Source organism: Camelus bactrianus, chromosome 4 (genome assembly GCF_048773025.1).
Source record: "Camelus bactrianus isolate YW-2024 breed Bactrian camel chromosome 4, ASM4877302v1, whole genome shotgun sequence".
In the NCBI taxonomy this organism is placed as follows: Eukaryota; Metazoa; Chordata; class Mammalia; order Artiodactyla; family Camelidae; genus Camelus; species Camelus bactrianus.
This window is the reverse complement of record NC_133542.1, coordinates 47,803,254-47,830,376: the sequence shown is the minus strand read 5'-3', so window position 1 is coordinate 47,830,376 and position 27,123 is coordinate 47,803,254. Positions and strand designations below refer to the sequence as shown.

The 27,123-nt window shown below is 49.6% G+C and overlaps 1 protein-coding gene across 1 annotated transcript; it reads left to right on the top strand.

Moving 5' to 3' along the window:
* Positions 1–1,703: 1,703 nt before the first annotated feature.
* On the top strand, positions 1,704–16,507 carry IGFBPL1 (insulin like growth factor binding protein like 1). The gene is made up of 5 exons (XM_010953147.3): positions 1,704–2,280; positions 10,760–10,869; positions 11,512–11,628; positions 13,228–13,386; positions 15,641–16,507. Exons 1-4 carry the CDS (start codon positions 1,833–1,835, stop codon positions 13,375–13,377), a joined length of 825 nt encoding a protein of 274 aa, XP_010951449.2. The 5' UTR covers positions 1,704–1,832; the 3' UTR covers positions 13,378–13,386; positions 15,641–16,507.
* The last annotated feature ends 10,616 nt before the right edge of the window (positions 16,508–27,123 follow it).

Below are 27,123 nucleotides of genomic sequence, written 5' to 3'. Positions count from 1 at the left end.
CTGGATATACCATAATTTATTGAATCATCGCCCATCAGTGGACATTTAGGTTGTTTCCAATTTTTTTTTGCTGTAGTGACCAACTGCAGAATTAAATCTTCACACATTGTGATATTTCCTGAGGAGAGTCTCATAGAAGGCTGTAGAGGTCAAGGGGTGTGGGCACTTTAAAAGACCATTCCAGGTAAAGACAGCAGCCTCCTAGTTGAAATCAATCGTTAGTAAGTAGTGAGAGCCATGCTGAGTGCTACACCGACACAATTATATTTAGTCCTCATCACCACCTACCACCACTCCCAGGGTGCTTGCCTGTACACTTTCTATGTGTCTGCTTGTAAGGGAAGAGCTGGAGCTGGTGAGGCAGCTGGCCCTGCTCTGCCCACCACATAAAGTGGCCTCCACAGGGACTCTCTTTGGGGATAAGGACATCTCCTGAAAGACTGCAAACTGAGAAGGACCTGAGCTTGAAAAGCAAAAAGGAACCACCCAGAGTGCTGTACCTGGTCTTCCTAGACTCCAAGAGAATTTCTTCTCTAGAAGTTCAGAAAAGAAAGAAAACAGCACGGGGCAAATGAGGGTTGCAGGGTGAAGGCAGGTAAAGCCACTCAAAGCCTGGTCAACAAGTCCTTCCATCCATCCAGTGTTTTCATTTGGCCACATATCAAAGTCCAGCAAACAAGACTCCCCTGGGTTTCTTGTCTGGGTCCCCTGCCAGGACTGGGCCAGGGACCAGGTACACAGAGCCTGACTCCGAGCAAGCACCGGGCTGCAGGAATAAAAATCTGACCGCAAGAACCTGTTCCACTTCATCTTCCCAACACGCACACCACACTGAGCCACAGATACGCTGACACTTGTGTGCCGGGACACCCAACAGAGCATTATTTGTAGTAACAAAAGTACCAAAACCAACTGGTTAAATAACTACGGTTTTCATGTAATTAAATACTTTGCAAAGTTAAGAAGCCTGAGGACAACACAAAATATATCACTGTCTCATCATAGCCAAAGTCAATGCTGACTGTGAGTTGCACCATGACTTCACGGAGCATCAAAGGGAGGGGAAAAACCCAATTAAACTATGCTCCATTGACTCTACAAGACGCTGGATTTCAGAGATGGTAGGAGGTGGGGAAACCACGGGAAATAACATGAGTAGAAAAACCAAGTGCACAATAATGTGTAGGGCATACTTCTGTGTGTCTGTGTTTAAAGGGAGGAACTATACAACCATTCGTGCTTTTATAAGCATACAAAATTCCTGGAAAGATAACCAAGAACCTGATAACAGGTTTGGCCTCTAGACGCTGGGTTGGGGTACTGGGACACAGGGTGGAAGGGAAGCCCTCTTCACAGTTACATTCATTTGTAAACTCTGAAATTTTAAACCATACAGTCCCTTTTTTATGATAAAAAATTTAAAACTACCAAATGTAAAATAAAATAAAATAAAATAAAATAAAATAAAATAAATAAAATAAGCATATCCTTCTGGATTAAAGGGCATAGCACTTGGAGCCAGCCTTGGATCTAGAGAATGTACTTCCAATCCTAGCTTTGCCAGAGCGACCTCGGACAAGTTCCCGCCCCGACTGGGTCTCTAAGAGCCCATTGGCTGTTGGAGAGCGGGTCTCAGAACATCTTTCCAGCTCAGAGTCCCGGGCGGTCCAGGAGCCCACCCCGCAGCCCTAGTCCCCGGCCGGGCAGCGGACTGCGGGCGCCCCGCGGTGCAGGCCGGGCCAATCAGCGGTCGAGGGGCGGGCGGGGTTGCGGCACCGCGCGCGCGGAGCTGAGCGCAAAGCAGAGGCGCCACGGCCGTCCTGGAACAGACCATGCCACGCTCACCCGTGCTCTTCCCGCTGCTGCTTCTGTTGCTGCCACCGCAGGCCCTGGGCCTCGGGCTTCGCGGCGCGGGCGGCCGGCGCCCGCAGTGTGGTCCGTGCCGGCCGGAGTTCTGCCCAGCGCTCGAGCGCTGCCCGGCTCCCGGCATCGCGGCACGCGACGAATGCGGCTGCTGCGTGCGCTGCCTGGGCGCCGAGGGCGCGAGCTGCGGAGGGCGGGCCGGCGCGCGCTGCGGCCCGGGGCTGGTGTGCGCGAGCCGCGCCACTGGGGCGGCGCCCGAGGGCACGGGGCTCTGTGTGTGCGCGCAGCGCGGCACAGTCTGCGGCTCCGACGGCCGTTCCTACTCCAGCGTTTGCGCGCTGCGCCTGCGCGCCCGGCACGCGCCCCGCGCTCACCCGGGCCACCTGCACAAGGCGCGCGACGGCCCCTGCGAATTTGGTGAGTCCGGCTTCTGTCCCGCGGTGCTTGGGTGGGTGGAGAAGGAGGGACACCAACCCTCTGGGGGAGTAGGGCAAAGAATCCCCCCAGCACCGCGATGTACAGTGCTGCCTGGGCCTCAGTTGTCTTTTAGGGATCAGTTTTTCTTACCTGGTCAGATGCTCAAGAAGACAGTGACAGGAATCCACATCCTGTAACATCCCTTACGACACCCATGGACACAACAGCCACTGAGCTGGTCGGAATTTTGGTGAGCCTGCTGTCCCTTTTGCTACTTAAGTACTTGCTGATACAGTTATTTGTAGGACTGGCATGTTTGCCTCCAGAGACAGGGAGTTTGGGGAGCAGGGTGTTCCCACTGGGTACAAGTCGTACTTGGGTCCAGCACTGGCCATGTCCAGAGGAGTGTTGTTTGAATGAAGAGGGAGGGCAGGTGAAGATGCTGGAGGAGGAGGGGGCTTGGACTCCAGATTGGGACTCAGGAGTCAGGGGATCAAAGCAGTAGGGCTCAGTGAGTGTGGGGTGGGGTCCTGCTGGGAGTCTTGAGGAAGCACCCCCCTAGGACAGGTAAGACTTTGAGAGACCTAAGCTCTGAAAAGATTATGGTGCCATCAGGGGCAGACCCAGGTTTTTGTGAGGATAAGGCTTATATAATTTGGAGGGTTCCACTTGAAGTAAAGTAATAGAAGATGATTAATTGCTTGGGACCTAGAAACATAAGCTTCATTAACATCACAATAAAGCCATCTCTGGATGCCATCTTTGCTCACCCTCTACATGTAATTTTTAAAAATCAAACAAAAATAAACCAAAACATCTATAGAGGAATCCCAGCCAATCACCCTGCTGGCCCACTAGGTTTTAGAGAACTGCCCCTGCCTAGACTGCCTGGAGTGGGCAGTGGAGAGTTTAGGGTGAGTGGGCTTGTCGCTTGGGGTTCCAGCCTGGGACTGGAGACCAAGTCTATACCTAAATGCCTCAGTCAGTGTAATGCCCCAGCTCCAACAAGGAAGCCTCAGGGGTGGGGGACAGGCTTTTCCAGGCCTTGGAAATTTCTATTATTATTTCCCCCCAAGCATTCCAAGTAGATGCCCTCAAGTCCAGGAGACCTAACTGGTTGTTGGAGATGGGGCAGGAAGGCCCCTGTCCCTGGAAACAATGTGCTGCCCATTGAGAGGGCTGAGGCAGTCCCAGGAGCACAGGAAAGTCACTATTGGCTGTTCCTGGTTGGGGCTTTCAGCGGAGGAGAGGGCTGGCTGGTGCTTCCCCGGCTGCTGCTTTGGCTGTCCCTTCCCTTCTCTGGGCTGTGTCAGCCCCTGTGGAGCCACTATTTAGGTCGAACCTTTGTTTCTGCCATGTGGCATTTAAACAGTCTTACCCGTTTTTACAGTCTGCTTTCCTCAGCAGGAAATTCACAAGCAGGTCTCTTTGTCTCCAGACAGGTAACACTTCCACTTCACGTGCAGGAGACATGAGAAATGCTGACCAGGTCCCCAGTCTCTAACCAGTGCTGATGGTCTCAGATGATTCCTCCCTGGACTGGTATTCTGTTCCTAAAAGAGAGCCACTTTGAAGGCATTTTGACCAAATCTACTAGTATGCAGAGGAGACTGAGACCCAGGGGGCAGGGGACTTGTCCAGGGTAACCGGTAAAACCTGAGTGGCTCCCAGGTCCCTGGCACCTGGTTCAGTGCTGTTTCAGGACAGGACTTGATAGTGTTAAGTCAGCAGGTGGTGGTTGCCATGGTTACCGGAGTGCAGCCAGATGGCAGATGGAAGCCCCACACCCCTAATTCACTGAAAATTACCAAATGACAAGTAAATGTGACAGCCCCTCCACTCTGATCTATGGGCTCTGAGCCCACCCCAGGCATGGGCCCCAGGAGTAAAGATGTTCACGGGGCCAAATGGAGGCAACTCAGAAGCTGCTTTTAATGATCCCATTAGTGGCAGGCGTCAGGCCTCCCCAGAATTTAGCTCTCCTTCCCCACCAGTGATTGTGTCATCAGGCACTATCCAGACCCCAGCACTGTTTTCCCCCACCGTGTTTTGTCCTGAAATGCTTGTGTGGGCCCTACCCTTGTGTCCTGGTGAAGCACGGAGGTGTGGATGTGGACGGGGATCTTTCCCAGCTAGGGAATACTGTACCTCATTCTGGGCTGCCCTCAAGCCATCCTTTATTCAGAGGACACGGCAGGAGCACTTTTTAACAATGCCCCTGGGGACCTCGCTTGAAGGGAAACAGACTGAGTCAGAGCAGCAGCTGTTCTGCTTCAATATTGGTAATAAAATCACCCCTCCCCAGCTCCTCACCTACGCCGTCAATAAGCCAGCACCTGACTTTAACGGAATGAGGCCTCCATAAATATTTATTAGGTTCCGCACAGTGTAAGAGGTGTTCTTACTCCTGCCTCTGAGGAGCATTTGGAAACAGTTTTCAGGCTTAAATTCTGACCTTTCCTCCTACGCTTTGAAACGCCCCAAAATGCTAATAATGAAATAATCTTTTGATCAACACACATGTATTGAAGACCCACTGTGTTCCCACAGAAGAATAATTCTTTCCTGTTGGAAATCGCTCTTGCATCATATCTTCTTCCTTGATTTTTACAACTACCCAGGCCAGGTCTCACTTGAATGTCATAGAAGGGCAATCTGAGGCAGCAGAAGGGAATTCCCTGGAGCCACGTGGCTTTGTTGCCCACTGAGGTGGGGCTGCAGCCCGGGTTGTTCTGGCTCTTTTTGGATGTGGCCGTGCACCTCTAGCCCGCTTGCAACCTGATTAGGAAGGTGCCGCAAATTGACTACCCTTGAATCTCGAGGGTTTCTCAGTCTGTATCCACTTTCCTGTTTCTCCCTTAAAGCTTATGACTGGGTCCTCTGTTTAGCACCTGGTGATGGCTCCTGAGAAAAATGGGGTTAGCTTCACAGAAGAGAAAGCATCTGAGAGGGGCCTTGAAGGATGGGTAGAAAATCTCTGGGCTGAGAAGGGGGGATGGGGAGCACAGCATACACCAAGGCAAGGAGTTAGGCAAGCCTGTGGCGAGTGTGACCAGTGGGCCCACTGGGCAGTTAGGGGACGTCTGGGGCAGACTCACTGCAGACCTTGAGTGCCAGGTTGCCAGGTGAAGCTTCATTCTGTCCTGGGTTATTGGTCCGTTTAACAGTTAAGGTGACATGGCGTTGTTTTTGTTACTGTTATTTTTATCATTACTTTAAAAGGCTGCTTTGTTCCACATATGCACCCTGGCTGTTTGCTAGCATTGGCAGGAGGTTGGGATCCTGCAGACAGCAGGTGGAGTTCAGGTTTTGAATGCTGCATGAGATAGGAACAGGGTCCCATGCCGATGCCCATCAGGGCACTGAGCCCCCAAAGCTTCCGTGAGCTCTCAAGATCCTAAATCTGAAAAAATTCGCCTTGGGTTGAAATTCCAGCTCCACTTAGAAACCTCAGTCTGTGCGAGGCATGTGTTACCAGGTAACCAGGAGAGGCAGCGAATGCCACTTTGTGAGAGGGACAAAGGAGGGGGGCCTCGTGCTCAAAAGCCTTTCATGCCGAGGGAGGGGGTCTGAGGCACAGGCTGCAGGGAGCCAGATTAAACTGTTTCTTGTTCCACATCGTAACGTGACTATTAGCATAAATTATCAGGGCTATTCAGTGCATTGATTATTAAACTCTTTGGTTGTGTGCTTTTTCATACGAGCAGATGGGGTCCTGGAGGATGACTTGTGATATTCTTTCTTTCCTGAGTGCCATTAACTTTAAAGAAATCTCAGAGGCATTAGGGAAGATCTGTTATTCCAGCCATCAAGGACACACTCAGTTGACGGGGTTGGGGGACAGATCCCCACACACTAATAACAGTATCGATCCCTTTCATTTGTATCTGTGGATAATAATGCAGTCACATCCCTCCTCTCCGTTCACCCTGGAGGATGTGGGGGCACAGTCCTCATCTTCATTTGTAGATAAGGAGGAAATTCTTAGCAACTTGACTAATGGTTGGCGACTGGACCCCCAGGCATTTGAATTTCCCTTGGTACTATTTTGCCCACCTGCAGTGCTGCCTCTGTAGGTGCACACCTGGGTGACTATTCTGTTTCCTGATGGTCAGTCTGTGCCACCCCAGCATTTCCAGGGCTGTTGCTGGCATGAGCAGAAGCAAACAAGTGTTTAGCAAGGAAGAGCTAGAGAGATGAAGCTGGTGCATTCCCAGACCGGGCCATCCTCCCTCCTGAAGGCAACATGACTCTTGCCAAAGTCGGTAGAGACGAGAGCCCCAGCTCTTTCAGGAGTGTGGCAGCTCTGACAACAGTAAGGTGAGAGGCTGGGCCCTGGGCTTGCCAGAATGAGGGCAATGAGCCACTGCCTCTGGAGCCTCTGGGCAGCGCCCACTAATAGGCCCGCTCCCCAGAGGCCAATAGAGGGTCTTGAGCAGGCGGGGCACCTTAGAGGAGACTACCCTTGGGTGGCACACCCTACCGATTCCTGAGGTCCCTTCATGGAAGCCTTTCACAGTTGGCAAAGTGTCTTGTAACTGTTCTGCACAACAGCCTATGGGGCAGGGAAAAGAGGGAGAATGAACTGTGCCCACTGTAAAGAAGAAGAAACTGAGGCCAAGTCACACCCCTGGAGTGTGGCAGAGGTAGGATTTGAACCCGAGTTCCTCCTGCCTGCGGTAGTCAGGAAGTTGAGCACCCCAGTGCCACACTCAAATGAGCCCTTGGGGACAGCAGGCCTGAAAATGACCGGCCAGGATTAAGGACACATCGCCCATTTACTGGCATCCTCACAAGAGCTGTTCCCTTGGGTGATGTACAGAGGGTTCCACTTCTGTGCAGAAAAGAGTAACACAGCAGACTTGAGGCTGGCATCCTTAGGAAGGCCTGCTGGGAAGGTTGACCCTTGGCTGGTATCTGGGAAGTTGGATTTGGGGAGGGTTCCCACTGTTTCCAGAACTGATAACAGTAGTTCACTGTCTGAACTGTACAAACAACGTGGTTTACACTTTCCTTCTAGAGGTCTGAAATTTTGGTATGCAGTAGGCAGAGGGTGCCTGGGGACCAGCTCCCAATGGTGCCACCAGGCACTGAGTGTCCAGTGAGCTTCCTTGGTAGAGGGCACGTCACATGTGTTGTCACATGTTTGTTGCTAGGGAATTAGGTGCATCCTGTGTGACTCCACTGGGAGAGGCTCTTGGAAACATGTGCCTGATTCCCCCAGTCTCTGCTCCTTGAGACTTTTCCTTTTGCTGATTTGCTTTGTCTCTTTTTGTTATAATAAATCCCAGCTGTGTGTAAAATATGCGGAGTCCTGTGAGTCCTCGTAGCAAATCATTGAACCTGGGACTTGTCTTGGAGGCCCCCAACACAATCCCTAAGGAATTCTTTCATATTCTGGAATGGAATCCATACAGATAACAAATGTTTCACTTTAAAAATCCATATGGAATTCACAGGATCAGGGTGCCGGGGTTTGGGGCCCTGCTCCTCCAGGCGCTTCTCCTTTCTGAGCCTTGGTTTTCTTATCTGGAAAATGGGGATAAAAGCACCTACTTTGCAGGGCTGGTGTGAGGATGAAAGGTGGACATGGAAGTGTCATCTCAGGAGAAGTCAAGATGGTGTGGGACAGAGCTCAGGCCAGCCCCTGGGGCTCTACTGTTTAAGCCTGGGTAACCCTTGCTAGCTCCCCCAGCTGGCAGCTGGGGTGGTTGCTGGAAGGATCAAGTGGGTTAACCCTACAAGCAAAAGGGTACGTAGCACTTGCAAGCTCTGTGTTAGCTGGTAGCATCATTACCATTACTACTATCATCATCATGATGACTGATTGTAAAGAGCTATTATGGATAAAAATATTTTAAATTTAAAATCAGATATGTTAACATGCAAAACCAATAACTATGACAGAGCAGCATGAAGAAATTTTTTGAGATAACCAACAGCGCAGTCTTGGTACTGGTTACACGACTATGTGCAATCATCACAACTTAGAACTGTACACCAGAAGGAGTGAATGTACTGTATGGACACTTAAAAATAAATCAAAATTTGAATGTCACTTTATCATCAAAAGCAGGGAGCACTTTTACAAAAGAAGTGCTGTTTTCTGCCACGAAAGGCATGGCAAAGGCAGTATTTCCAAGACAGTCTTTCTTAATTGTAGTTACTGAAAAAGAGGGAAATGCAGGGAGAGAGATGAAATGTGATTTACCGCTGTTTTCATTTAGGCCTGAAAGGGATTGATGAAATCTCATTTAAAATTTATGACTTTACATGAACGAAAGTAAAACATGTTGATTGAGTGTCCCTTTGGAATCCGTTGAGGGCTTTGGAATAAGATGCAGCTCTGATTGTTCCCACAGCGAGCCATTTGAGGACTGGTTTGGGCTCCAGGGGAGGTGCTGCTGGCAGGAGGATGTGAATAAATTAGACTCTCTTTGTCGTCCGTCGCAGATGGGGCTCTGCCAGAGAGGCAGGGTGTTGTGGTCCTTTGTGGCAGTTGGCAGGTGGCTGGGGTGCGGGCAATGTTGGAAGTCTACAACCTTGGTTCATTCGGGGCACTGGCTACCCTCGGGGTTGTGAGTTGGGGTGTGGTGCTTGGAGGGCATTCAGTTAGTCACAACTGAAGGAGTGAGTTGATCAGGCTGAGGGGGAGAAAGCAGCCTGGGGTGAGGAGGGCAGGCAGGGTGATGCGGGGCTCCTGAGGGCAGCCCTGGGATTGACAGGTGGGAGTTACAGGGAGACGGGTTTTAGCTCCAGGTGAGGACAAGCTATCTCACCAGCACAGCCATGGTTGGAAGCTCCTGGCTCCGTAGGTGGTGAGCTCTCTGTCACTGGGGGCGTGCAAACCAAGGCTAGATGAGCACATCACAGTCAGTCAGGCACACGCTCCTGGGGAGTTGGGCTCCTCCAGTTTGAGACTCTGGCCCTTAGACAATTTCTCAGAGATTTTTTGGCACCAACTTGACCGCTCTGTAGGGGCCAGATCAGTCTCATTTCTTTGCCTTTCACTCCTTCCCTCCACGCTCTTTCTCCAGCCTTCTGTCTCCCTCCCTTTGTTCTCCTGCTTTATCACAGCCCCACCTGGTGGGCAAGGGCCCTTTCCCTCTCCAGCGCTGGCCTGTGGAGGGCCGCAGGGATGTCCATGAGTCTCCAGGTGAAGTCCCAAGAGTTGTAGTCTCTGCAGTTTGATGGCCCAAGGATGAGAGTGTTTGCTCTTTGATTTGTCGTGTTTCTTTACCCAGTCATCTGTTTGACAGTCCTACTCCTGCCCCCACTTGCATATTGTGTGAACTTAAACCCTTATGTTCACACTCATCATGTGGTAAGATCAGCTCAACAGCCCTGTGAAGCAGAGAGTGTTATCCCCATTTACCAGCAGACCTGAGCAGAGAGCGTTTTCCTTGCCAGGCCTCCACACTGTGCCCTGCCCAAGACCCCCCGGGGCCAGCTGCAAGGTGGGGCCAGTGAGACCAAGTGGAAGTGCCTGGACTACACGGCAGGCTGGGATTCAACAGGTCAAAAAGGAGCAGACCCCCCCCATCCTGGACTAAGACCCAGACCCCCCAGGCCCTCAGGATTGGGAGGTGAGGGTGCTTCCGATGTGGAGGGGAGGCAGGGCAGTGAGGGCAGATATGCTGAGGGCCGGATGGAGGAGGCCCTGAAGGCCAAGGCACCTGGACTTGAGTCTTGTAGTCCCAGTGTGAGCAGAAGAGATGCCAGGCACAGGGAGGAGGGCAGAGTGTGGAGTATCAGCTAAGAATGTCTGACTCGAATGCCACGTGCTCTCCAGTCCCACCCAGGTGCGGGGGGAGCCCACACCTCCCTGTCCTTTCTGTAATGTCCTGGCAGCCTAGAACCACATTGCCTGACTCCCTGATTTGCCTCTCTCTGGGCAGACAGGCTCAGCTTCCACACCTGCAGTTTTGCCCTCAGGGATGGGGAGTGGGGGGGGTCTGATATGCAAATGAGTATCTTGAACTGCAGGGGGTCTCAGCTCAGAGTGAGCACAGCTGCTCTTCATGGCATTATTCTTTGAAATGCCCTCCATGCGGAAGGAGAAAAGCCCATCTGTTAGGAGCCTGCCATGGGTGAAGTGACACCAGCCCCTCCCGGAGCCTGCCGCCATACGTGTAGTTGAGTTGTAAGCAGATGGCAGCTGGGCCCTGGGAGTGAGGGTGATGAAACCACAGACGCACTGGGGGACTTTGGGAAGTTGCCCTTCCTCTCTGCATCCCTGTTTTCCATTGGTAGAACAAAGGCGATGAATGAGGAAACACGTAGGCATCTTTCCAGGTCTAGGGGGAACACTCTTCTATGATTCCTTGCCTGTGAGTGTGTCCTTTCTGTGTGGAGAGTGCTCACCTGCCCTGCCCCGCTCATGTTAGACTGTCCCAACTTGCACTCTGCAGGCAGGGAGTCTTCGATCTGGGGGGCTTGGTCAGGGTCAAGGTTGTGTTCCCTTGTCTTCTTCTCCCAGCTCCTGTGGTCATCACTCCACCGCAGAGTGTTCACAACGTCACTGGGGCACCGGTATACCTGTCCTGTGAGGTGAGGGCTGTGCCTACCCCAGTCGTCACATGGAGGAAGGTATTTATATCCAAGAACTTCTGTGTGTGTGGTGGGGGTGGATGTAAATGTTTTTTAAGTGTGTTTGTATCTTTTTATGTGAATCGGAGGATTTTTAGAAACATCTTATGCTCCACTCCTCTGCCTCCAGATTTATGCCTCAAAACTTTTACTGGAAAGCTCTCCACAGAGAAGAGCTGTTACCATTTCCTCCCTCTGACACTTTAGCTGTCCTGAAAGTTCTGCTGTTTATCTAGCCTGGGTCAGCTGGGATAGTTAGAGCCTGCTTCAGTGGATCTGGGTTTCAGAAAGACTTGGCTAATGGAAAATGACCCAATCCTATTCCAAAATTCAATCTTCCTGCAGATCAGTTTCTGATCAACTGGCCTGGGTCACAGCATATGTTGTCCCCTGACTTCAACAGCCCTGAGGAGGGCCATGAAATTCTAGTAGATAGTGGTGGTATCTGCATCTTTGCTGTCCAGCAGGGGGTGCCATCTGTACATACATTCAGCCTTAAGAAGCAACTGACATTTTAATAGGAATAAGAGGTCCTAGGGTTGCAGCCTTCAAGTCAGTGAAGATGAAGACAGCAAGGATGTCAGTGGGGAGGTCCTTATCCAGAAATGCTTTTTCTAAACCATTCCTGGTTTTTCTCTGTAGGTCACACAGTCTCCTGAGGGCACCCAGGTGCTGGAGGACCTGCCTGGGGACCACATCAATATAGCTGTCCAGGTGCGAGGGGGCCCTTCTGAGCATGAGGCCACAGCCTGGATTTTGGTCAGTATCTCATTTGTTTAGGATTACTGGCTGTTATGACTGGCCCTTGTAAAGAACCATTTATATTTCTGTGACACATTACACCTTTCAAATGTTCTTATCCGCTTCTCCTGGGACCCTACAGTAACTGTGAGAGAAGCAGGGCAGGTAGCGTAACCCCTGAGAGCAGGCATAGGTAGGCAGAATTTGCCTCGGAAAATGTCCTAATCTCTGGAACCAGTGGATATGTTAGGTTATATGGCAAGAGGGGATTTAGGTTGTGGATGGAATTAAGGTTGTTAATCAGCTCACTGTAATAAAAATTATCCTGGGTTATCTGGGAGGGCCCAGTGTAATCACAAGAGTCCTTTACGTGTGGAAGAGGCAGGTGGTTGAGAGCCAGAGAGATGGCAATGTGAGAAGACAGGAACCACCTGTGCTGGCTTTGAAGCTGGAAGAGGGGGCCACAAGCCCAGGACTGCAGGCTGCCACTAGGCTGGTTCTCCTAGGGCCTCTAGAAAGAAGGCGGCTCTGCTGACACTTTAATTTTAGCCCACTGAGACCCACTTGGGCCTCAAAAACCATAGATAATACATTTGTGGTGTTTTCAGCCATTAAGTGTGTGGTAATTTGTAACAGCAGCTGCAGGAAACTAACACACTTGGCTGAGACCACATGACTGATAAAGGGGGAAGATAGCACCTTTATGCCTTCCTCCAGGGCTCTCCTATGCCCCAGGCGGCAGTTTTGCTAAGAAAAAGGAATGCCACGTGTTTGAAAGAGCCACAGAGGGGCGAGATGGGGGTCCATGCTAGGCTAGTCACTCTACCTTCCTCAGCTTCAGCATCCACAATCATAAAAAGAGGGCTTTGGATTGGACGGCATCCAAGGGTCCTGTGACCCTAACATTCTGTGACTTCCCTGTGAGTTTCCTGTAATATGAGGACTATGATGCTCCCCCTTCAACCACAATCGAGGTATGGATCAAAATGAAATGGCGTGCATAAACTCTCTACAATCTGTAGTGATGCGCAGTCGAGAGAAGCCCTTGTAAGGAGAAAGCAAGAGAGGAGGGGGCTGTCGTGGATCTGCTCTGCGGGGGCATGAGAAAGGCTCTCTGAGGGGTCTTCCTCATTTCACCCCCAGCTCTGCCAGGTTTGGTGACTTCTCCACCCAGCTCAGAGACTCAGAATGCAGTCAAGTCCATGGCTTCTTCAAATCAAGCAAATTCCCCCCACTTTTTTACAAGAAGAGGCAGGGGAAAGGTTATCTCTGGTGTTATTTGTAAGGGCTGTTTCATTGGGAGCACTTGTGGGCCATACCTTGGTCAGTAGATTTTCGTTCTTTGTAGAATTTTCCTTTTAAACTCTACCTGTCCCCTTCAATACAAGGACCAGGTAGCTCACAGTAAAAGACAGGAATGTAGAGGAAACATGAACATGAGAGCCAGATAAAGAGGAAATTTAACTCTTTCTCAGCAACCAAGGCAAGAAGAGAAATAGAGTGAGCTGCCTTATTTTGAAAAGGAGTAAGTGTTCAGACAAATCATTAAGAACAAACTAAGGAAGTGACTTTGTTGTGCGACATAGGACTGTATAAACTTGCCTGTTTAACTTCCAGATCAATCCCTTGAAGAAGGAAGACGAGGGAGTGTACCAGTGCCACTCAGCCAACGCGGTTGGGGAGGCGCAGTCCCACGGCACGGTGACGGTGGTAGATCTGAGTCAGTACAAGGCCCCCCGCTTCCCGGCTCCGGATGACCACATGTGACGGAGTAATGTGTGTGTTCCAAGTCATTTTCAGTGTCTGTACACCTGTGTCACAAGAGATTGAGATGGATTGTAAGATGTGTAATAAGTAAGAAGAAAAATACATGAATCGAGGGGCCCAGGGGCATGCAAAACAAGAGCAGGAACTGATTACAGTCAGCAGGTAGACTCTAGTATGTGCTACATAGGTGTCATTCTGGGCTTGCCACCTAGCATGCAGCGTCAAGAGCTCTGAACATTATGGGAGCCCGTCAGGTGAAAGAGACCAGCTGTTTTTTTCCGTTTCTGAGGCTAAATGGAGCATTTCTTCTGAGTCCGCCCAGCAAGGGCCCTGAGAGAACAGACATCATCACTGTGATGCACCCACGTGAACGCCTGCCTGCAAGGAAGACAGTCTGAGCCACCTGGGTCTGTCCCGGGTTCTTCCCTGTCTGTAGCTCTGCTGTCTCCGGGCCTTGCCTCCCCATCCTCAGCACCGTATGCCTCAGCAGCACACCTCCAGGAGAATCGGCTTCTCCCCTGGCCAGGTGGCTCCTAGTCCTCAAAGCCACCCAAGTGAGAGCTGGGCTGCATCTGTCCTCCACCAACAGGTGGACTGGGAACTTAGGAAGCAAGTCCCTTTATCAGCCAGCCTTTGCTGCTTCACAGCCCCCGGCCTTGCTGGGTCACAGCCACCAGCACTGATCTCCTGCTCACATTCCATGTCATGGCTGCAGGCTGGCTGTGGCTCTGCTCCATGTGTCTTCTCACGTGGGGACCCAGCTAGGGTCCCCAGCTTTGTTTTTGTTTTTTTAAAACCAGAATAGGATTTTACTGTGTAAAGTTTATAGAGTATGACTAGTATTCCTCTGTACAAAGTGCATAACAAATGGTTTTAAATACAACTGAGAGAAATATGAGTCCTATGACAACATTTGTTACACGCGAATCCTTTACACGTACATTAAAAAAAACAAACAAAAACTCCCAGTGTGGAGTATGTCCATTCTTAGGGCCGAGGGGACGAGCAAGAGGCTGAGCCAAACACACGGTCTCAGTTAAAGTTTCTGTGCCCATGTGGCACAGGTCACATAGCTTAGGTCCACGGCCAAGGCAAGTCACACGGCCACACCCAGCCTCAGTGGGGTAGAGGGATGTCTTCTCTCACAGGAGGCCGAGGGCAGGGTGCATGATCCTCATACAGGATCGGAGGGAGGAACAGTCATGAACAGGCACCATTACCAAGGCTGCCTGATGACTTTTTAATAGAGCAGGAAAAATTAGAAGCAGGTTTGATAGCTTAGGAAAAGCAGAAGGATTTGGCTGTGTTTGTAATCCATATTATTCCGTATTTAGCCACTGTTGCCATGCTCCTTCTGTGTACAGGGTCTGTAGGAGATGCACAGAAAAATGAAAGGTGAACTGCATTAAACTATAAGGAATGTAATGTTAAGGAAATATGGGGCATGTGTGAGTTTGAGGCAAGAGAGGCAGCTTAGAACTGGGGAGAAAATAAAGGAAGACTTTGCTGAGGAAGTGAGGTTGGGGTTGAAGGATGGGTAGATAACAGGTGGTTAGAGTTCCTGGAAACAGGGAGGAAAATGTAAGATGTAAAATCGTCAAATAGGAATTCAGTTAGGAGATGGCTCTTAAAGTTGCCCTCCTGAAACTTAACCTTCTGGTTTTTATACGTGTATTGTCATACATGTGGAACAAAAAGTCAGGTATCAGGACTTTTTGTTCTGTACACTTGTATGTATATTTATGTATATACATGTGTACATGTTTCATGTTTTAAATATATATAATTTTAACTATATATACATACACATATGTATGTGTAATACAGAAATGATACCAGGCTATGTACATAGTTTATCATAGATGACTTTTCAAAAGGAGTCATAAAGAACTGTGGAATTTTACGACCATTGCCATCGCCTATTTCTTGAGCTCCCTCTACAACATGCAAAATTGGCCAGCTCTTGTTTGCATACCTCCAGGGACACAGAGCTCACTACCACCCAACAACCATCTTTAGATTTTCCAAAAGTTGAAAGTTCCTCCTTATATTAAGCTGGAACCTGCCTCCCTGAAATGCCCACCCATTGGTTTTATATGTACTTCTTGGACCCCCATAGGGCATCTATGCTCCCCACCACCACCACTCCTGGCTGGGGAGAGGTTTAAAGTTAGGGTCATTTACCCTACCTTTCATCTAACACATAGTTGTCTGTGACAAAGCAGTTTTCTTTTCTCTAATTCTTTTCCCTCTTTCCTTCTAGGGTCTTAGAAACATTGATCACAGGATGACAGAAAAGTCAAGTCATGGATCGTTTTGCTTTGAAGAGCTGGAAAAACTGTGTTTGTAGATGACCCCTTTTGTACGTTTTTAAAAATTAGATGCACACTAGATTTCGTATGCAGATGTAGTTTTTAGCAGGACAAACATTGGGAAAACAGACTGCATGTAGCCTTTTTATACTTTTGAAATGAATAGCTCTGTGAGAATTCTTTTTTTACCTATTCCCTCCAAGGGAAGGTATATTTGTTACCATATATTTGTAATTCTAAAGGGCTGGACCACGGCATGTGTCAGCTGTGACTCTTTACCTCATTTGTCTAGGACCGATTAGCGGAGCTCTGTGACTTAAAACACTGTGTGTAGGAGGAGTGGGAAGGACCCTGCTGTCCTCTGCCTGACCTCTAACTTGCTGTGGGACCTGGGCAGGTCCCTCCCCTCCCTGGCCCTTGGTCTCTTCACTTGTGAATGTGGTATTGGAACTGGATGTTTCCTGTCTCTTTGAGTGCTGCCATCCCAGTGTAAGATGGTCCTACGGAAAAAATACAGGAAGTGTAGTCTTAGCATCCTTTTTAAAATGGTATTCCCTCAAAAAGCAAATACTAGGGTGTGGACAGCTGGCTGTAGCTCATCTATTCCTGCCATCTTCCTATTTTAAAGAGGTTCCATCCTAGCTGGAATACTTAACCGGGCTGAGTGTTTGGGGACCAAGACATCTACTTACTAACAAGCCCAGCATTCTCTAACCAGATGGGCAGTGGAGACCTGGCCTCTGGACATCAAACTGTAAAAATGGGGTCAGCTCCTCTCTCTGGGCTGTGGAACTAGAGTGGAGTGCAATACATTTTCCTTAGAGATGTTTTGACCTCACCCAGAAATAAAGCTTTCTTTCTTTTCTTTTAATCAAGAAAGAAGGTGAATATTTAATAGCTGGGCTTAGGCATCTGAGCTGGGGATTGGAATAAGTGTGAGAGATTCCAGGCTAGGGAAGCAGCATCTGAAAGCAGGGGTGGAGAAGTGCAGTGTGGTTGGTGAATGCGGAGCAGTGACCAGTGGTGGCTGCTGGGAGCCCTAGTGGCAGATAGGAGGCGGTTTGGGGCCACACCCCTAAATGCCATCAGAAGAGGCTGGACCTGATGCTGTGAGCAATGGATCTGAATCTCAGTCTTCTGTTGTCAACTGGGTTATAAATGGGAATGAGAAAGGTCATCCAAAAGCCAGTGTTCAATCCCAAAGTGACTCACCTTCCACCTTAAACAAAAGAAGTGTGGTTTTTAGTCATGAGGGATTTTTTTTCTTCAAGTTTTAGGGTGAAATTAATCCTATGTTTTTAAAGAACATTGCCCTCCCTCCTCCCCCCGAGATGGATGACACGGGGAAAATTAATAAGAACGAGCAAACTAGTCGACAGTGAACAGTCTCCTCTAATGAATTTCCCCATTCCCAGCCTCCACCAGAGTCTCTTGAACATTAAATCAGAGAATGATTATTATGTGATATTTTAATTAATTAAGGGAAACTAAAGTGCCCTGGTGTCTGCAGCTGAATAATGAATTCAGAACGTGGGAGCCCATCACCCAGGGCAGAACTAGACACCAACATTTCCCCACGCTCGGCTCAGCGGGGCTGACTCCTCTCCTGGAGCATGAACTTTTTTATGATCAGGGCTGCCTTGGAGTTCAGCCTTGACTGCTCCTATGTGTCCTTTCACTGTGGCTCTCTCTTCGTTATCCTAAATCTCTCCCATGACATTAGAGAGTGGTTGCTTGTCAGGGGAAGAGTAAAAATCGTTAGTACTAGGGAGTGGGGTGGTTGGGGGCAGGGACAGAAGCCTCTCATTTCCATTCATAAATCCACCCACCACACATGTCTGCAGAGCACCTACTGTGTGCCAGGCACTGCTGGGTGCTCAGGGACCTACTGTCGCTCACAGCTCCCAGAGTCATGGCCCTGGCACAAAGATCTAGACTTGTCTCTGTGCTACTGGAGGTATGGTAGTCGTCCCCACGGGTACAATGGGCATTAGCTTTGGAGTTGGAAGACCCGGAACCAAGGTCAGACCCTACCATGGTCAGTGGGTCTCGGTTACTTCCCTCTACTCTTGGGGCCCCATTTCCTCATCAGTCCAGGGAGGTCAGCATCGCTGCCCTTTCCTGCTGCCCTGAGGATCCCATGAGCAAATGGACATGCACTGTCCACTCTCCAGGGCTGTGTGCCAGGTGGCAAGGGTGCAGGGAGACAGATCAGACATGCTGGGGGGGGGGTCTGTGGGAAACAGTCTAGTGGGACAAAAAAATCAGACCCATTTCATTACACATACACGCTAACAAACAAGAGCTGCCACAGGGTGAGACTAAAGGAAGGGTGGGTGCTATGAGCTCAAAGGGGCCAGAGGTGGCTTGATTGAGATGCTCAGATAAAGCTTCCTGGAGGAGGTGGGTCCCTGGCAGGGTGCCAAGAAAATGGGCTGAATTTGGAGAGAAAGAAGGAGAAAGAGACAGCATGATCAAGGCTGGAAAGTAGGAATGAACAGCCCACAAGAGGATTAAACTCTAAAAGCATCTTTGTAAGAAAAACTGACTACCATGCTCACCTGCAAGGAGGTGCTGTGTGTGTCAGGGCAGGCGGCAAGCTGTCCTCCAAAACCTGAGGACAACGTGCAAGTGTTCCCATAACTACATTTCCCACCTCCATTTGCACCTTGGTTGGGTCAGGTGGTTTCGCCAATGGCCGTGAATGGAAGCAGGACATTCCATGCCAAGGCCAGGGCTTTAAGAAGCAGCTGTGCCTTTTCCATACTTTCTTCCCCAATTACCTGGGGCCCTGAGGTCTCTGAGGCCCCATGCAGGGGGTTTTCACCCAGGCTGGTGGACCCCTAGGAATTCTATAGATGGATTCATGGAGTCTATGAGCTCCTGAAAGTGTGCAAAATTTTGTGTGGATGTGCATGTGTGCATTTTTTTCTGGTGAAAAAAAATTAGCTTTCACTAGTGTCTCAAAGGAATGCATAACACAAAAGTGATTTAGAACCACCGTGGATAGTGGAGGCACAAGATGGAAGGAATCTCCACGTGGAGGAAAGGTGCTGATTGACCAGACATCTGCATTAGATTATTATGTAAGCAAGAAACAAACCCTTGTGCTGAACCCCCGCAAACTTGGGGGTTTATTTGTTGTGGCAGCTAACATCATGCTGAAACACATGGGGAGAGTATTTGGCTGGGACCAAGAGACCTGTAATCCAGCCCATGCTCTGGCCCCAGAGTTCCATGGCCTTGGGCCGTTTACTTGGTCCACTCTGGTTTAAGTGAGTGGGGAGACTAGGGGTTCTCAATGGCCATCGTAATGTGCCTTCTTGCTTTCCCTCCATCTTCCAACTCTGGGATTAATGTACGGATCACTGGGGGTGGGGGTTAAGTGATGCTCTCAACCCACAGCAGGCCCCCCACAACCTTTCTCCATAATAACCTTAATCATCCAATGGACTAAATGTTTCATTTACTTTGCTTATGGTCAGCCATGCCCATCAGGGAAGATGTGTGGGACTTTAGTTCCTGCTGTATCCTGAGCACCTGCGATTGTTCCTAGCACAAAGTCAGCTCAACAAAGGGTGCTGAATAAATGAATAAATAAACTCACCACCTTGTCCCCAAACCTGCTCCTCCAGCTGGGCTCCCTTTCCCAGTGGGGGCACCACCACCCACTTGGATACCCCAGCCAAGAACACAGGATCACCCTAACTTTCACTCTCCTCTTGCAGCAATCTGTCACCACGCCCCAAAGCCCACCTCCTGGCTCCCGGGATCGCCCACGCATTCTCACACCTGGTTCAGGTCAGCATCCCTGGCATAGGCAGCAGTGTCCTGGGTGGCCTCTGACTCCAGGCTGGCCCTTCAACCTAACCTACACGTTGAAGCAGAGCCAGCCTTAGGAACCAAAATATGACCCCATCACTTTCCTTTGAAGAACTTCACGGCTTCCCATGGCTGGACTCACAGGGGTACAGCCTCTTTACCATCCAGCCCCTGCCTCCTCCCAGGCCTCCCTTCCTCACACCATTCCTCACTCCCTCTGTGCTTTCTCACAGACTCCATGCCCTTCCCTCTCCCAGAAACACCCTTCCTGCATCCCTCTGCCTGGTTACCTCCTGCTCATCCTGCAGAATCCTGTGCTCCTCCCATTGTGCCTTTCCCTTGGACTGAGCTGGGGGCAGTGGACAGAGTTGGAAGACCTGAGTTTGAGTCCTGGCTCCACTTCCTAGCTGAACATGGCTGGGCATCCATGTTTATTTACCAAGTGTGGAATGGTACTAATGAGTGCCCTGAGGGTAATCAGAAGCACTAAATGATAACGAACATTATTGTAGGTACCTTATTAATACTGTGGGTACTTAATATTTTTCTTTCTGTGGCTTCATGACCTCTTTACTTCTACTTATCACAGAACTTTTCACTTTGTTCTGTAAATATGCCCCTGCCAGACCATGAACCCCTGCAGGACAGAGATGGCCTCATTCAATTCTCTTTCCCTACAACCTGCTGAGAGCCTGTACCTCAGCCTTCAAATTAATTAACAAAGTGACCACCAGAGGTCAGCCTCACACGCAGAATAGAGCCAACTCAAACAAGTTCTTAAATGGCCTGCAACCTGGGATCTGATCTGGAGAAGCAGAGTGATGGAGCAGCAGCCCCACTGGATCCAGCGGGAAGACTGGGTATTTGGGCTCGTTCAGCATTGCTGTGGGCTCTTCAGGCTTTGGAGTTTGATTAGATATGCTCTTAGTTTGCCCCCACCCTTCCCCGTCTTCTGGACCCATTTCCAACATGTATGTTGCTCAGGAAGCGGGGTTCCCCACCCCAACAAGCAATTCTCAGACACCAGCAGGATGCAGACTTCTGCTCAACTCTGACACTATCTCCGCAGAGACAGTGTCAGGTCCCACAGGTCAGGGGTCAGTCCTACAAGACTCTCTCCCCACCCTACCCACATCCCCCTCTCCAGATGCCAGTCACAAGTCCAGGTTGTTACCTGTGCTTCCACTGACAAGCTCAGATTGGAGGTTCCCATGACCGCTTCCTTTCTTGGGTTCAATTAATTTGCTAGAGCAGCTATTGGAACTCAGGAAACATTTTACTTATTAGATTACCAGGTTATAATAAGAGGATGTAACTCAGGAACAGCCAGATGGACGAGGTGCATGGGGACAGGGTGCAGAGCTTCCATACTCTCTCCAAGTGCACCTCTCTCCCTGGAATCTCCATGTGTTCACCCACCAGGAAGCTCTCTGAACCCAGCCCTTGGGTTTTTATGGAGGCTTCAGGACACAGACATGATTGATTAAATCATTAGCCACTGGCAGTTGATTCAACCTCTAGCCCCTCTCACCTCCTGGGAGGACATGGGGGTGGGACTGAAACCTCCTACCCTCTAATTTCAAAGTTGGTTCTCATGGCAGTAAGCCCCCATCCTTAGACCCCCAAAATCACATCATTAATGTAACAAAAGGCACCTTTATCACTCTTGTCACTTAGGAAATTCCAAGAGTTTTAGGAGCTCTGCCAGAATCAGGTGAAGACCGAATATATACTTATTATAAATCACAATATCACATCCCTTTCTGGCCCATAGTGTAGGCACATGGGAAATAACTCCAAATGAGCTGCGTACAAAACCTCTCAGCTTCCATCTCCTCATGTGAAGAAAAGGGTAACCCCACTGCCTACTTGATAGGATTGTAGTAAGACTTCAATGACATGTGAGGCACAGTGATTGACAAACTAAGCACTGTGTAAGTCTGTTGAATGGGGAGGGGGGCAAACTGCAACATCTATGACCAAGTGAAGTCATACAGGCACTACACTTAATAATAATGCCCAATTCAGCCTCCCTGCTCACACCTGCCTGCATTCAGAGCGATGGTAATGATGGCAGAGGGGTTGCGGGGCTGAGCTGATTGGGAATCTGACCTGTCTGACTCCTCAATCTCAGAATTTCAGGGATTGAAATGAGGGAGGCAGAGATCGTCCTTTCCCAGTCCCACCCGGCACTGGGAGACACTCTACAAAATTCCTCTTTGATTTAGAAGTACTGAGAAGCCAATGAGGAATGGATCTGTTTAAAAAATGGGATATTGTTTGTTAATCATTAGAGATCCCATCCACCCACTCACTCCTTGCCCACTTCATGAGAAACTTGCACTTCTGTCCAAAGTGCCAACAGCCTCCAAGGAAGATAGATGGAAAGTGCACTCTGAGGGACAGTTAGCCCCTCAGAGTAAGGGGTACAAAGAAAGGGGTACAAAGGCCAGGAAGAGCTCTCTAGTCCAACTGTCACGTCCGATCTATCCTCCAGCTCACTCCCTCACCTCTTCTGGGTCTTTGCTCAAGTGTCACCTTCTAAGTAAGTCCTTCCCTGACCATCCTTTATAAAATTGCAACATTCCTCACTCCAGCACTCTCTATTCCCCACACCACGCCTTATTTTTTCTCATCTGAACCACCAAAGAGTAGGTGTACACACTTCTATGTACACACTCATTGTCTGCCTCCCCCTAATAAAATGTTAGCTCCATGAGGGTAGGGACTTTTGTCCTATTTCATTCATTGCAATGTCCCCGATGCCTGGAATTATACCTAAGAAAGAGCAGCTGCTCAAAAGACAGTTATTAAATGGCATACTGAAGAAACATCGACATATCCACTAAGGCTGTTTAATTGATCTGAGTGGAGTAGACTCAAAGGGACTCAGGGACAGGTTGGTCTCTGAGAGAGGCTTCCTTCACTTAACCTCTGAGCCTGTTTCCTCACATGTGAAATGTCACATAGGGCTAAAGCTGAGTGGGATGGTGCATATAAAAAGCTTAGCACATGCCACCTAGGCCATCAGAGCTGGCAGTATACGCAGACCCCTCAGGCTTCCTGGTTTCAGCTTCCTAGGAGTGCAGCGAGCCCCCCAGCTGGAAAACAGGCTCTGATTACTGTTGCCTACAAGTCTGAAAATAGTATAGACTTTACTAAAACAACAAGTATAAAATTTAAACAGTCTGTAAAATTTATTCAACAAAATTTAAATGGTGTATAAAGTTCCTAGATTCGTTGAAGTTACTCTCCAGCCAGGACATCAATCTCTCCACCTTTGCTGTCTCTCCTGAGCCCTGCCTCACCCAGCAGCAAAAGGGAATTGCACCTGCCCTACCCTCACCCCCAGCACCCCAACCATTCACCACCGGGCTGGGAGAGGATCAAAGAACTCATCCAGGAAAGCAAGGCCCAGGCCAGGTCCCCTGCCCTACACCAATCAATGCTGCCCCAGAAGCTGTCCCTTGGAGGGAAGCTGAGACAGCAGATCTGTCAGGGGTACACGCAGGGCCCACTTTGCTCAGGGGGCAGAAGGAGCCTTGGATCCAACAGGCCTGGGTCTGAGGAGGGAGGGGTCCCAGGAGAGGTGGGAGTTGGAGGCTAGACAAGGCGGGAGGGGTGGTCACAGACCCAAGCTGGCAAGTCTTTCATGCCCAGCCAAGGCTGTTCCTACTTTAGGGGACCTACGTGGGGTCTGCACTGGCACCTCCACCTGCATATGGGAAGAGCACTGCTCACAGTACACCATGCTTTACAGTTTGCAGGTCACCATCTAAGCAGTTAACTCATCGAGCCTCCCAATAGCGCTCCACCCCGGGGGAGGGGGGAATCTGGGCAGATAATGATTCCCATTTTGAAAGAAGGCTAGAGATCAGAGAGGTTCAGGGGCTCAGCGAGGACACACAGCAAGTAAGAATAGGAGCCTCAGCCTGATTCCCACAGCCCCAATGTAATAGAAAAGAAAAAATCTGACTCCATATTAGATCTGTTCCTTTGGCTTTAACCCTGTGCCCTGTTTTGTAGGCTTAGTCTTGCTAGCTCTGCACTCACGTAAAGGTAAGTTGCAGAATAGAGAATAACATTTGTTTTGTTGGAGGTTTTGCAGGAACACATGAGCTGGCCCACGTGGAAAGCTGCAAGAACAAAGAATTCCTACAGCAAGAAGTTTACACCAAGCAACCACACCCCCTTCCCTTTTCTTGTATAAAAAGAGCCTGTATTGTGACTTGAGTAAGACGGTTCTCCAAGGCATTAGACTGCCATTCTCTTGATCTGCTGGCTTTCCGAATAAAGTCACTATTCCTTGCCCCAACACCTGGTCTCCGGATTTATTGGCCTATCCAGCGGCGAGCAGAACAAGTTTGGACTCGTTAATACTAGCTTTGTGTTTCCTCCCTACTATGGGCATTTTCTTACGGTTCCCTGTATTGGCGCCCACTGTGCCATGGACCAAACCTTCTGGGTCATCGAGGACCAGGTAGCGCCCAACTCACCCATCCTGCTGGGAGGGGGTGTGCTTTCTGGCCTCCCGGCTACAGCCAGAGGCCCTATGCTGCAGAGGGCCCGGTGGGCGGGAGTAACGAAGTGGAGCTAACGGGGAAGGTTTGGGGGGCGGGGCGTCATCTGTGCCCTCCAAGCGCGGTTCCGGGACCCCATTACCAGGGGAGGGGTGGGAAGTGTGAAGAGGTTCCTACCGCGCACGCCAGGCGGAAAGGCCAGCCCCCTGATTGGGAAGCTGAGACCCGGAGAGGAAGCCTCCATCGCAGGGAGGGGAGCTGCGGCCTGAGGGGTGGAGGGGGGACCCGGAAAGGAGAGAAGGGGGCTAGTTACCTGCAAGAGGCTGGGGCTCACGCTCTCGGCTGCGGGTTTGGGCTCTCCTAAATCGAGTGTATCCCCCGGCGGGGTGCTCGCCGGAGGCCTCGCCTCCGCTCAGTGTTCAGCCTCCAGTGACGCCCCACCTGCACCTGGGGGCGGCTGACACCCTGCCCCGCGGCCGAGGCGGCTTCTCCCCACCAGGCGCTGGGCTTGTCTGCGTGCAGAAACAAAGGCCCAAAATCAGGCAGGACTTGCCAGGGCACACACAAGCACCAGTGGGAGACTGGACCCCCAACTGTATTTGCATTTCTCCCTCCCACACGATGCATCCTTGAGCCTCTCAACTTGTTTTGTGCCTCCCCTCTCTCACTTTTCCCCCTCGCTTCACTGCTCTTTTCCCCAGTTGATTTTATATTTGTGCTTTTAAAAACTGCATTTTGGGGGAGGTTCTAAGGACAAAAAGAATATATGCAGAATGTAGAAAGCTTGGAAAACACAGAAAAGGATAAAAGAAAAAAATTACCTTCATGTTTTTCACCCAAAAGTTGCCATTCATCTTGCTGCTATTTTTCCCTTCACATTTTTCAAAAATTCGTTTAATAAAAATGAAATCATATGGTGACCTCTATTTTGCTGCCTGCTTTTTTTTTTTAAACTTAGTAATATATTATGAACCTTTTCTTGTCACTAACATCCTCCTCCCCAGGGTAGCACAGAATCCTATGGTAGGATGAATTGTTGATGGACATTTAGGTTGCCTCCATCTTGTTGCCATAAAGGATGCTAAATCCTGAAACTGCATCTCATACTCACTCCACTGCACCCTCCTTATGGTCAGGGAGACTGGGAAGCTAAGAGCTGTTTCCTAGCCTTGGTTGCAGTTAGAGTGAACCAGGTGGTGCCGATTAGCAGTACCCCTGCCAGATGTGGAAGGTGGAGGGTATAGTCCTGCCCATTTGGAGCATTACTAGCACAATGGCAGACGTGTGAGGATTTTCTGCATCAATGTTCCTCATTCTGCCTCCAACTTCCTAGGTGTGGGGTGGCTGCTGTGGCTACAGCTCCTTGACTCTAGCTCCCTGCTCTTTGAATCTTGACTGCAGGGGTGTGTCTTGAGCTGAATAGCTCCAGAAGTGGCACAGAGAGAGTACTAGGCGGATGGGACACATCCCTCTCATTCTGGAAGTTAGTCCTGAAGGTTCAGCCCTCTCTGATTCTTCCTCTGGCCCTGCCAGCGATTTTGTCAGCACCTGAAACCTGTATTAAATCTCTACCTCTCTACATATTTAGAATGTTCACATTTTCCTGCTTGAACCTGACTGAGTCACCTAATCCATTCCTTAAGCTACATCTCTATGGAATCTTTTGTTACCATGTCATCCTTAGGATGTTCACAGTCCTTGCTGCAAAATTCAGTTCTTCACTAAGAGCACACATCTTGCATCTTGCCACATTTATGTTTATGTTTTCCCAGCAACCATGTGGCCCTTTGCAAAGCCCCTTCTGCCTCCCCGACAGCACACAGCCAGCCTGGCACCCGTTTGGCACTTGGCATGGCACGCCATGGTGGACTGACTTAAGGATTACTTGGTCAGTCATTAACAGGCCTCGCTGATAGAGTCAGTGAGTCCGTGACTAAGAAAGTATCAGTTTTCACGTGGTCAGACTGCTTGGAAAGCTGTGGCAGGTGTGAGAGGCCAGCAGCAAGCAAGAAGCCGCCCCTTGGGGGAGAGGCTGAAGGCTGTGTCCTGTGAGGAGTAGCTAAAGGAGCTGGGGATGTCCACCCCTCAGAATTCAAGGAACTGGACTGCACCCTCTAAATCTCTAAATGGCAAAAACAGTCTGTGGGGTCCTGGAAGTCAGAGCCAGACCCATGAGGGGAAGTTATAGGAGGCAGAGGAAGAACTTCATGACAAAGCACAGCTTGCTCAGGATGGGTGGGAAGGGCTGCCTTGTAAGGCAGTGAACCCCCCATCACTGGAGGAGTACAAGGAGGGACGGAAAACCATTTGGCAAAATCCTATGGAAGAGAGTAGCAGATAAGGACTGAACTAGAGAAGTGGTTCCCAAACTTAGCTGTGCATCAGAATTGCCTGGGGAGCATAAAAGGAAAAAAAAAGTTCCAATCTCCCTAGCCTTACCTTTGGTGATTCTGAATTATTAGATGTTTGTTGAGACCCAGGAATTAAATTCCTTATACGCTTCTGATACACAACTGTATTTGGGAAGCACCAGCCTAAGTAGTCTTTGGGATTCTATGACTCCATCATGGATGGTTTTCAGAAAGGGACTTACCAAGTGAATGCTTTGTCTGTATCCAGATCCCATTCAGTAGGCCCACCCTTGACACTTGGTAAGCTGTGTCTGGCATCAGAAGTCACCAAAGTAGTCCTACTGCAAGGCATTTGTAAAAGCATCCAAAAACTAAAAAAAATTAAAACCTTCCACAGTGCTTGACATTTATGGTTTGGAGAGAAGGATGAATGTGCAGTGACTCAGGGTAAAATGCACAAATTATTTTTGCAGAGGATTGACTATTTTTCAAGAATGCTTTAGATTCAGCTTTTTGATTGGGCAAAAAAAAAAAAAAAAAAGATCCAGGCCACTAAAATGGATGTTGAGCCTGGAGCCCCTGTGAGTGTTTGGACTAAAAGGATTGAAGGGGAAATGGTGAGATAACACAAACCATAGTCAAGTCCTTGTCAGCAAGGAATGTCACCCAGGGATGTGTTTACACTGGCCTGCCGGGGGAAGAGAAGCTATTTCCATCCTTCAGCATCTTGAAGCCTTATAT